Consider the following 11,656-nt stretch of genomic DNA (forward strand, 5'->3'; position numbering starts at 1 on the left):
AATCATCTATTGTAGACTGGGACTAAGTCCCAGTCTACAATAGATGATTTAAGCCCTAAGCTTTAAGAAATTGGCCAATCACGGTCAAGTATGAGAAGAATGCGCGACTGTGATTAGTCAATTTCTTAAGGCTTAGGGCTTAAATCTCTATTGTAGACTGGGACTTATGGCCGCGTTCAGCAGACACAACTGTTGAGTGAGCGCTCAGTATAATTGGTTAATACTTTTAGATCCAGCCAATAAATATTTAGGACTCTCTGGAGTCTCTAGTGTCACTGCCTTGACGAACTCCGAAGGAGGAAGACGCTCGTCGCGCGTAGAACAGCGCGATTGCCTCAATAGCACGTGTCGTGACGAGACATTGTGCAATTCGCGGACCAACTTATCGAGGGATCCGGTCATGTCTGCGGGATTCGTGGAGGGTCAATTCAGTGACGCCGAGGAGGGCGAACAGCCCCCGGAGTAAGTTCCGTGCATTTAGCTCGCATCCTTGACTCTCCAAGGAGTAACGAGGCTCAAGCCTCGACCCACGATGTACTCTCTCTGCGTCTAGGATGATTCTATTTTATATAAGCAAATCGAAACGCTTACAAATTTGTCGACGACTGTACAGTGTATGATATACAGTTTATCCGCTTGCGCAAATTTTTTAAATACATTAATTGACTACAAAATAGAATGTTTCTAGACGCGAAGAGCACACTAGGCTTGGAGCCTCGATCTACAATGTGCTCTTTGCGTCTAGGATCATTCTATTTAATATAAGCGAATCAAGACGCTTAGAAAGTTTGTCAAGAATGTACAATGTATCATCTTGCACAAAACTTTTTAACATTTACCGGCTACAAAATTAAATATTTCTGCAAAGAGCACATTGTAGATTCGAGGCTTCACCAGCGTTGCCTAAGTTTGGTCTTAGTTTAAAAAAAAATTCATTCTTTGTTTCTTAATTGGACTTGTTTTCTATTGCTGCACCGGTGAACTAGTGCAGTAAGCTAAAATGAGAAAAATATACTTGTGCTCACTCTAATTTATTGCACTAGTTCACCAGTGCAGTATTAGAAAACAAGCCTATTATCTGCTTGGGGGGAAACAAAGGTCGAGTTAAGCTACATTGGTGAAACCGGGACTAAATGTGTCTATAAACGGCGACTCTCCCATTGGCGAAGCCATTATTTACGTTGCATCGTTTCCAACAGGCAGAACACGTTCAAGGGAACGCCGTTGTTCGACGCGAATATGAAGAAGCCGCCTGAAAAAGAAATGGCTAGACTGAACATCACGGGCAACGAAGATAACGACGAAGACAGCGACGGCGATGACGTTACGGTGAATCGTTACTGTTGCAACTACGATTTGGACGAGAGGAAGAATGCCGTCGTAAAGACCAACTTGCAGCGACCCAACACCCAGAACGTGTCTACGAAGCTAACGAATTATCAGCCCAAGTGCAAGCTGCTGTCCCGTTACGCGAACAAGATTAATTTGGAGAAACACGCGGGCCCGTCGTTGCCAGACAACGTGGCCAACGTGCTGATCGAGAGCGACAAGAAGATGGACAAAAATCGCGCGAGGACGAAAGACAAGAGCGATCACGCGACGATCGAGAACGTACTGGATTCGCGCATTAGGTACAACCTGTACGATATGTTCGCGCAGGGCGTGCTGAAGGAGCTACAAGGCTGTATCTCGACCGGGAAGGAGGCCAACGTTTATTACGGCAGGTCGCCGGAGGGAGACGAGGTCGCCATCAAGATATATCGAACGTCCGTCCTGGCGTTTAAGAATCGGGACAAGTACATCAAGGGCGATTACCGCTTCAAACATGTGCACTCGCTGCACAATCCGCGCAAGATGGTGAAGCTCTGGGCGAAGAAGGAGTTCGACAATTTGAATCGCTTGATGGAGGGCGACGTGCGTGCGCCGCGGCCGATCAAAAGCAACGATCACATAGTGGTGATGGAGTTTCAGGGCTTGGACGGCTGGGCGGCGCCCAAGCTGAAGGACGTCGTGCTCACGGACGCCAAGTCTAGGACGTTGTACAGAGAGTGCATCGAGATTATGTGGAAGATGTACAACAGGTGCAAGCTCGTTCACGCCGACTTGAGCGAGTACAATATACTCTACCACAACGGATCGATCGTGGTCATTGACGTGTCGCAGGCCGTGGACCGCGACCACGACGGTGCAATGGAATTCCTTCGAAAAGACTGTGATAACATTACAGGTACGACTTTTCGACGTTCCCGCTGGAAGTTAAAAACAAAAAATTGAAGAAACATGCCCGATGCATTGGTATTTTCAGTATTTTTCAGAAAGCACAACGTGAACGTGATGCCGCTTCAGTCGCTGTTTGACTTCATAACGGATCCGACGGTAAACGAGGATAACATGGACGAGTACTTGGACATGCGGATGCGGGAGACGGAGCAAGAGAAAGATTCGCAGCAACAGCAGGTGGACGAGGCGGTGTTTAAGCAAGCGTACATTCCTCAGAGATTGACTCAGGTACCGGCGACCACTGCAAACGTATCGCGCAGCGTGTAATCTTTATTCTGTTATTGTTTGTCACGCTTCTGGTGTCCATTCCGTAGGTGGTCGATGTGGAACGCGATATCAATCTCGCGAAATCCGGAAAGGATTTGATTTACAAGACACTGTTGGGCCTGAAGGCGGACTTGTCCAAGCCCGCGGAAATACCGGAGATCCTCGCGAACAAGGACAAGGACAGCAAAGGCGTGAAGGAGAAATGCGACGCTCGCACCTCTTCCGAGGCCAGCGACGATTCTGACAGCGGGAGCGAGACGGACAGCGAGGATAACAATAAAACTAAATTCGTAAATTCGGCTAGGCCCAGAAACGAGAGTCCCGAAAGTAGAAAGGTGTGTATTGTGCATCTCTCTCTGCGCAACTACGTGTCATTTTCACTAAATTGATCGCTTTGACTTTAAGGCGCGCAAGAAGGCAGTCAAGGAACAGCAGGCGGAGAAGCGAAAATCTAAGATAAAAAAGCACGTGAAGAAACGCAAGATAAAAGTGTCGAGAGGAGGGAAGTAGATGCCCACGTGTAGGAAAGAGTATAAGAATATTATGCATTGTACATACAATATTGTACAATATTGTACATTGGTATTCATTAGCAATCGTTTAAGATCTTTTAGCATATTTAAGAAAAAAAAGTACAAAAACCAATAGGACAAGATTATTTAGAAGAGTGAATAGAATGCAATTTGACAAAATACATGTATCAAGTACTTTTATTTTGTCTAGTACTTTTTCCTTTGTTTCGTCATTTATCTCTTGCCGCGAGCGAGAGAGCGGCGCCACAGTCGCGTGGAGTGTAAGTGCCCATCTACAATAGAGATTTAAACCCTAAGCCTTAAAAATTGACCAATCACTGTCGAGTGTGAGTAGAATACGCGACTGTGATTGGTCAATTTCTTAGACTGTAGATTGGGACTAGAGAGCACCATCTGACGCTCGATTGACCGGAGCATGTTCGGGAATGTCGAATTTCAAAAACACCGACTGCCGCTGTCAATCGTCAACGTGAAAGGGTGATATGTGCGACGTTGTCGTACGTATCGGAGATCAGTTTCGAAATGGAGGGACTGCTAGGTATCGTCTGAGTTGAGAGAAGAGAAATGTCGCTCTTGAACGCCGAGTCAGAGTGACATTTTGACATCCGCGGCCGCACACGTATGTAAGCGAATAGGCAGGAATGCCTGGACATTTCTATGTTTATAGAATACATTAGAGAAATGTCCAGGCACTCCTGTCTGCCTGTGTGCACTAGGAATCGCCGATATCTTTCCACACGAATTTGTGCACGTATCGACACATTTGTACATTTTGCATATACATACGTGAAAAATGTATATGCCATGTGTCCCACACGTGCCTAAATTCATGTGGGAAGGCATCGTTGATTCCTAGAGTAAGGTCCGCTATTAAGAGACGAGTTCCCATGGACACAATATATCTAGACCGAGCGTTTGCCTTTAGCTCTGAGCAGTGGGGGTGGAGTTTCACGTAGAAAAGGACAAACTCTGTTTTGTGCTATTTTTCGCATTATTTATGCTTCATCGCGTGCGAACGAGAGAGAACGAAACAGCACAAAACGGAGTTTGTTCTTTACTATGTGAACATCTACCCCCACTGCTCAATGCTCGGCCTAGATACAGTGTGTCTGTGCAAGTTCCTAATATGAGATAGCGGGGCTTCTGTTAAATTAACGAGCCTCATCTATTGGTTCCAACATGAATCTATTGCTCTTGAAGCAAACTCTGTTTAGCGGAAAATTGATTGTTAGATCGCGTGATCGTTGCGAAAGAAGATTTCTCATTGAATTTGGACGTTGAAAATCTGCTATCTCATATTAGAACCGTCTCGTAATAGAGGACTTTACGCGCAAAATGATTTCTTTCCCGTGCGACCGCACGCTAGTGACGGACGCGGCCGCGATCAGGGAGAGGTTTCTGACGACCGGCTGCGCGAGGCTGGACGCGAAACTCGGGGGCGGCGTACCCTGCAGGGGTGTCACGCAGATTTACGGCGCCGCCGGCACCGGGAAGACGCAGCTGGCCCTACAGCTATGCCTCGCCGTCCAACTGCCGACAACCGCGGGCGGCCTCGGAGCTGGTAACGCTCGAAAAGCAACGCAAATGAGGGCCAGTTTCACAAACGTTAACTGTTAACCGAATGTTACTTGACGCTCTGTCTCTTCTTAGATAATAAGATAGATAAAGATAGAGTTGACTGAACTCAGTGGGTCAATTCTGCATCTTGCATACTGTGGTGAAAATGCTAAAAGTGAGTAGCTCTGTCTGTTTCTAACTGTCCCCTTAGAAAGCGACAAAGCCGTTCACTTTTAGCATTTTCACTATGTTGCAAGGTGCAAAATTGACCACCTGGTCAAACGACGTTTGTGAAACTGGCCCTAAAAGGCTTTCCTCGCGACGCGACACTGCATCTTCAAGTTCTTGATAAGAGTATTGCGTCTTTGCGTATTTTTAGACGCTTTCGATGCGTTTAAAAGAAGATAATTCGATCAAATATTATTAAATTTGTGTGGACGATAGAGTTGTACTTTGAATCCTTTTTCTCTCGACTATCTGGAATCCTCTTCAAATATTTATATGCTATTGCGAAATGTTCACGGTGGGATCATCGACGTTTACAGGTGCCATATATATTTGTACGGAAACTACTTTCCCCTCGAGACGGTTGCAGCAACTGCTGAGAAACTCGGAGTTAGTCAAGGCTCATTCTGTGAATGGAGATGTGATATTTGTGGACCACGTAACCACGACTGTAATTAAAATATGTTATCTATAATAATTGAGAGGCGATGGCCCGTATTCTGAACCCTCTCTTATCAATAAAAGCGCCTCTAAACGTGGCTAATAAGTCTTTCGATTGGCTACGAGCAACTATTAGAGGCGCTTTTGTCGATAAGAGAGAATACCGAATACGGACCAATGTATAGATTATACCGTTAATTGCACTGTCGACTTGCTAACGAATGTTGAAGGAAGAACTGGTGTTGTGCCTGCGACGCAAAGTCCCAGCGCTGATGAACGCTCATAAGATAGGACTGTTAATCATCGACTCGATAGCCGCCCCTTACAGAGTAGAGGACTGGCAGGACCAGCTACACGGCAAATCTAAGAGGCTCATCGGCCGACAGTTACACGAGCTTTGTAAAAACGATGACCTGTGCGTGATCTGCATCAACCAGGTAAAACGCAATTTCGCGCACGCAGTTGTATCGCGTTGCCGATACATTTCTTTTTTAGGTTTCCGCGGTCATAAATGGTCACAGACTCATCTCCGAGGACGCGAATGAGCAGCCGGCTCTAGGGTTCACGTGGTCGAGTATGATAACCACCTCTATACACTTTTACCGAAGGCTCTCCCAGCGATACGCCTGCGTGATGCTGGCCTCGCACTTGCCGAGAATCACCTTCCAGTTCGAGGTGAACGAATCTGGTGTCGGGGCGACTCAATAAATCTGTGTTACCGCAAAACGCCTTGGTTTTATTCCACAAGTTTGCGTATTTCGTGAAATATGTTCTCGTCCAAGATTTTTGTTACACTCGTCGCTTTGTAATCGGACAGTGCAGAGGCGTCAAACGGATCCGCCGTTCTCACGTCTATATTTTCGATATCACAGTTCAATATTAACCTTGAAAGTAAAACGCAGTTGTTAATAGAGGCAAATATGTATCTCAAAGCTGTATGTGGCGATTTAATTGTACCTAAAAGAATGGAGGTAGGTTCTGCGAGGTTCCACGTCCTTGCCTTCGCTGTACGTGTAGTCTCCTATGACTGTGTGGCCGATATGATGGCAATGCACTCTCAGCTGGTGTCGTCTACCTGTGCCAGGCGCCAGCAGGATCTTAGTGGCGGGCTTGCTTCTCCAAAACCCACGTTCCAGCACTACCAGCGTCGTGTGGGACCTGCGAGGCTTGTCGCAGAAGGCACTGTCGCTCGTGCACATCTTGTGATTGCCAGCCATCTCCCGGATGTCAGCACCTGGACCGAGGAGGAGACTGCGGTGAGGTCGTCGCCAGGTTACGGCTGTTACAACGTCGCGCGGTCGCGATTTCCTAACCAATCGGCTTGTCGATGACGATGTGGGGCTCGTGTATGTGGCCGTGCACCAGCGCCAGGTAGAACTTGTGCACCTTGTGATTCTCGAAGGCGGACGACGCCGCCCGGGCCGCCCGTTTGTTCAACGCTATGCACATGACGCCGCTCGTGGGATAATCCAGCCGGTGGACGAAGTGGAACTCGTGGCACAGCCGCGGATTGACCAGGTCCGGCAGCATCTCCCGCAGCTCCGTCTGAAGGGTATTCTGAAAGCGTCAACGCCTGGATTTACGGACACGTTAATCGCCCCGCCTCGAAAACACTAGGCCTTGGGCCCCTTACCTTTCTGTCGGGATTATTGCTATTTATGTACATGTCGTAGGGCTTGTCGACTATTAAAAAGTTCTCGCTGCGATGCACGATCCTGACCGGCCTGTGCCTCTCCTGCCAGTCGTTCGCCAGTCTCTTGATGTACGAATGTATCAGGCGAATTATCGCGCACGTGAGATTGCAGACGACCAGCGTGCACGTGTGTAAGAATCCGTTTACGTTTACGCCAGCCATTGCGGGGCAAGATATTTTATCTCTGCTCCGGACGGTGTTTCCACGTTGCGGCCATTTTCAGCTGTTCACGTGTGCGTGCACACGCAGAGCGGACGTTGCATACACACGCGCACAGTGCATGAAGAGCGCATACACACGTATGTATGTATGCATGTATATACATAGTGCATCTACAAATTTCACATTTGTATTGTAAATTAGTTTTTCTATCTTACGCTAATCTTTCAGCTTTAACGAAGGAATAATTCCGTAAGGAATGCTACGCGTGTATACTATGCGGGGACGCATTTCCACGCGCGAGCCTGCGCGATGTAACAGGGATGCGAGAATGCGCAAGATGCGTGAGAACGCAATGAATGCATACCTTTTCCGTCTCTCTTCGGGTAAGTGGAGAGAAATTCGATTTTCGTTTTACTCTTACGTTGTTTCTTCCTTGTTTTTAACTTTTTTTTCGCTCTATCCAGTTTTTTAAATTCCTGATCAACTATTCCACGTGATAATGCGCACTGTATGAAAAATTGATTGCACAAAGTCAGTGAAGATGTATTAATATACTATTAACATAAATTATATTTTTATTAATATATAATATCTGTATTAATGAACGCACGTCTCCTCCATCGAATCTCTTTTCAAAGGAATTAAGAAGACTTGGCTTTTTCGTCCCGTATTCTCAAATATATTGTACGTTTTCTTTATTCTTAAATTCTCTTCTTCCCTATTCTTAACTTCTTTGCTCCCTCCAATTTTTCAAATCTCTAATCGACTATTGTAATGTATATGCCTGCTGTATAAAAAAAAACTCTTTACAGAGTCAGTGAAAAGGTAACAGGTATGAGTCGAAGAAGCATTTTGACTTATGTTATTGGAAATAAGCGATGCAATACATTTGCAATAATAACACGGTGTCTTTTTACTATCGATAAAGTTTGCCAAAAAGTGCGGGGGATCGTTGCGTTTTCTGATAATAAAAATTTCCACTTTTTACCGTCGCGACGGTACGCGTCGTCGAGCTACCGCGGATAATTGACGACGATCGAGACGCAGTGTAGAGATTTGTATGCCGACATAAGACGACTATGTTCTCATTTACACAAGTGACACAAAGCCCGCGAGACCGAGAGATGCGTATCTACAGAGGGATCGTGTGTGCCACACACAAAACATCTCGCGACGTGTATTCACACAAAGAGATTGCGTCTGGCCGTGTCTGCTCAACAGAAAATGTAATCGAGCGATCGCGAGCGAGCTAAGGGATTTTTCTCATTACATCATGCTTTATTTGTTGCACTTTAACGCCTCCACGCAGTCGAAGAATCAAAATGCGAAGATAATAATTTTACGCAAGAGTAAATTCCGATTATCATGAACTCATCGTTCAAATCAATCAAGTATCTATTATAATATTTATATTTAAAACAGGAACTGCATTATTTAATTTTAAATATAGAATTTTTGCACTTTTGTATTCTTCGCTGAGAAATATAGGAAAGTTTTCTATTATGAGACAGTTTCCGCTAAATTAATAGGCATCATCTATTGGTCCCACCATGAATTTATTGCCCTTGGAGTGAAATCTGTTTAGTTTAGAAAATTGCTTGTTAGATCGTGCAATCGTTGCGAAAAGAGATTTGTGATTGAATTTGGACGTTGAAAACCTGCTATCTCATATTAGAATCCTGTCTCATAATAGAATACTTTTCTTTACATATATGATTTCATTCTGCTGAGATTTTAATCGAAATAACATTAATCGACGTTAGAGAAAGATAAATCGGAAACATTAATGAGCGCTTAGAGAGTGACTTCATGTTATCTCGAGCGCTTATTTGGTGCTCCGTGTGCAAACGTATGCACGTGCATGCGACGTCGTCCGGGGAAAATTTGTGCAATCCGAGCATTCGTACCGAATGCAGGTGACGGTAGCGGCGGCACGCTGGATGAGATGGGGGATACGTTATGCAAGTTTGCGCCACACAGGTCTATTGCGTCAAAGCTGATCGCTCTATGCGCGGAGAAGCCGGGACGTTTAGGCTTTTTATAATTGGAGGATATACATTTCACGTGCATGTCATCGGCATCTAAACACGACGACCATGGAGGAGCAGAAGTCGGCAAACTTTTCCTGTAAAGACAAACAAATATTTTAAACAATAAAACTGATAACGCTCTGACGTAATCACAATTCGAAGAAATAAACTAGTAGAGTTTCGTGCTGATTTTTACAAAATTGTACATTTTCATGAAATATTACTTGCAATAATTTCTTGATTTGAGAACATTGTAATTTGTGGTACTATTTCGTAGATATTTTTACAAAACAATTAATGATTCAACCCAGTTATAAAAATTTCTACAAAAAATTTCTATTTCAAGTCAATTTTTCGTAGTTATTTATAGAAATTCTCTCCGCTGGGTACCAGAGTGTAGACTCGGCGTCATGAATGATCATTTTATTAAAATAAATTTTCCTATTGCACATCTTTAGCGTCTTCCTTTAAGTTTAAAGTGTACAGTTTGGTATATATACGAAACAGTCGCCAAAAATCGCCTATTGATCTCAATGCACGCGGGCTGTAGTTCTCCGGTTTGACATCGCGAAGCTTAGGAAAAGACGCGGACCGAGAATACATTTTTTACGTTCTTCCGTGTGCGGCGGTACATCGGAGCGATATATCAAGGATCGCGTCAAAGGCTCCACGCGAGACGATTTAGAGGCGCTCCAGATGATTACGAGTTAACGATTCGCGGCGCAACGCTGACGGGAGTCGCGATCGGCGAGATATAGAGCGCGAATCTGCTCGTGAGCATACGCTTACTTATACGCCGATCCGGCTCTCTTCCATCGATCCCGTGCAGCATCTTGTGACACACTTGCGTCGAACGTTGCTGTAAATCTTGCCGATTGCACCAAACTATGATCTAGAAACGCGGATGAGCCCCGGGATATATAAAGAGCGGCGCGGGCCTCGTGTTTGTCATTCCCTCGAGAAATCCATCTCACGCTGGAAGGGTAGCGACGTGAGGCAGGGAGAGCGAGTCTCCCTCGGAGGGATAAAGTAACAGAAATTCGATTTTCCTTTTGCCACTGGAGAAACACCATGGGAGCCGTCGATATGCTTAAGGTGAGAAGAAATGATACTCTGCCGGAAATAATTCTACAAAATATAACTGCCAGAATCTAAGAAATTCTACGTAAATTTTTTAAGTGTTATAAAAATCAACATGAAAATGCCAGAATCGGAACACTTTTGTTAATCTTTGTAATATTCTACAAGCAAGCAGATGTTTTAATTCTTTAAGATCTTGTTGTTCCTTAAGTTTTTTAAACTAGCAAAGTTTTGTACTAATTTTTACAAAGTCGTACTTTTTCATGAAATACTACTTGCAGTAATTTCTTGATTTGAGAACATTTGTGGTACTATTTCGTAGATATTTTTACAAAAAAATAAATGTTTCAACGAAGGTATAAAAATTTCTATTTTAAGTCAATTTTTGTAGTTATTTATAGGAATCTTTTCCGCTAGGGTAGCTTCATAACGTTTACGAGATACGAAGATACGGATATAGTTTTGAATATATCTGAACTCAGAAATGATTTTACGGAGAACTCGATCGCGGAATTTACGAGTTTATTTGTTTCGGACATCGATAAGAATAACTAAACTCATTGTCAGACTATAAATGTGACTTTCAAAGAGATCTATTTTTGACATTATAGTTACTTTATCTTGACAAAAGAATAGTTCGCATAGAAGAGTTTAACATGTTATAAATTGATACAATGACGTAATAAAATTAATTACGTGGCACAGTAGAAATCATAATTTCAAACGCCGTTGAAATAAGTTTACTGCCATTTGATACAAATTTGTAAAATTTTTCAAGACTCGCGTTACAATAGCGCATTTGCAGTTATAGCTGAATTGCTTGTCACAGATCAGTGGGACGACGTTTATTATGATGTTGGCTGTGGTGCGTCCGGAACCTCCGGTCAATTCGTATCTACCTCCAAGAGCGGGCACCTCCGGCGCGAACGGCGGTCGAGCCGATCCGTCCACGCAGTACGGGACCCCGGATTTCAATAACGGGGGTGGCGTTAATAGGAACGGTGGCGCAACAAGTTTCGGCGGGCCCGGCGGTAACGGCGCAGGTAATGGTCCGTCGAAACTTTACGATGCACCCATTGGGGGAAGCGACGGCGGAAATAGTCTGGGTCAGGTCCGAGGAAACGGATTTGGGGCTAGGCAACCCTCTGACTCTTACGGCGTTCCCAACGGGGGCTTTGGTGAGAACCGAGGAAAGCCGTCCACTAGCTACGGCGTTCCCGGCACAAACGGCGGGGGCGGTTTCGGAAACGTGGGTAACGAAGGAAGGCCATCGACCAGCTACGGCGTTCCCGGTGCGAATAGAAACAACGGGGGTGGTTTTGGTAGCGCAGGCAACGAGGACAAGCCATCGACTGGCTACGGCGTTCCCGGTGCGAGCGGGAACAACC

General features: G+C 44.9%; 4 protein-coding genes across 4 annotated transcripts in view; 3 read left to right on the forward strand and 1 right to left on the reverse strand.

The window, feature by feature from the left end:
• The first annotated feature begins 179 nt into the window (after positions 1–179).
• On the forward strand, positions 180–3,256 carry LOC105564244 (serine/threonine-protein kinase RIO1). The gene is made up of 5 exons (XM_012016480.1): positions 180–462; positions 1,200–2,227; positions 2,306–2,508; positions 2,595–2,882; positions 2,953–3,256. The coding sequence occupies exons 1-5, from the start codon at positions 401–403 to the stop codon at positions 3,055–3,057; spliced, it is 1,686 nt and encodes a 561-aa protein (XP_011871870.1). The 5' UTR covers positions 180–400; the 3' UTR covers positions 3,058–3,256.
• A 98-nt stretch (positions 3,257–3,354) lies between these two features.
• On the forward strand, positions 3,355–6,029 carry LOC105564246 (DNA repair protein XRCC3-like). Its single transcript, XM_012016482.1, has 5 exons — positions 3,355–3,618; positions 4,447–4,641; positions 5,183–5,313; positions 5,534–5,740; positions 5,799–6,029. The coding sequence occupies exons 1-5, from the start codon at positions 3,603–3,605 to the stop codon at positions 6,009–6,011; spliced, it is 762 nt and encodes a 253-aa protein (XP_011871872.1). The 5' UTR covers positions 3,355–3,602; the 3' UTR covers positions 6,012–6,029.
• LOC105564245 (RNA pseudouridylate synthase domain-containing protein 1-like) lies at positions 6,019–7,272 on the reverse strand. Its single transcript, XM_012016481.1, has 4 exons — positions 6,937–7,272; positions 6,617–6,860; positions 6,261–6,537; positions 6,019–6,187 (listed from the first exon to the last, which is right to left on the reverse strand). The coding sequence occupies exons 1-4, from the start codon at positions 7,156–7,158 to the stop codon at positions 6,040–6,042; spliced, it is 891 nt and encodes a 296-aa protein (XP_011871871.1). The 5' UTR covers positions 7,159–7,272; the 3' UTR covers positions 6,019–6,039.
• A 3,753-nt stretch (positions 7,273–11,025) lies between these two features.
• The window catches only part of LOC105564303 (pro-resilin-like), a 4,256-nt gene continuing 3,625 nt past the window's right edge, over positions 11,026–11,656 (forward strand). The window contains exon 1 of the mRNA XM_012016588.1: positions 11,026–11,638. Within this exon, the coding sequence (XP_011871978.1) occupies positions 11,119–11,638 (520 nt within the window). The 5' untranslated portion in view covers positions 11,026–11,118. The remainder of the gene's footprint in view (positions 11,639–11,656) is intronic.

Source organism: Vollenhovia emeryi, unplaced genomic scaffold (assembly GCF_000949405.1).
Source record: "Vollenhovia emeryi isolate VEMERY1.0 unplaced genomic scaffold, V.emery_V1.0 DF939167.1, whole genome shotgun sequence".
NCBI classification, from domain to species: domain Eukaryota; kingdom Metazoa; phylum Arthropoda; class Insecta; order Hymenoptera; family Formicidae; genus Vollenhovia; species Vollenhovia emeryi.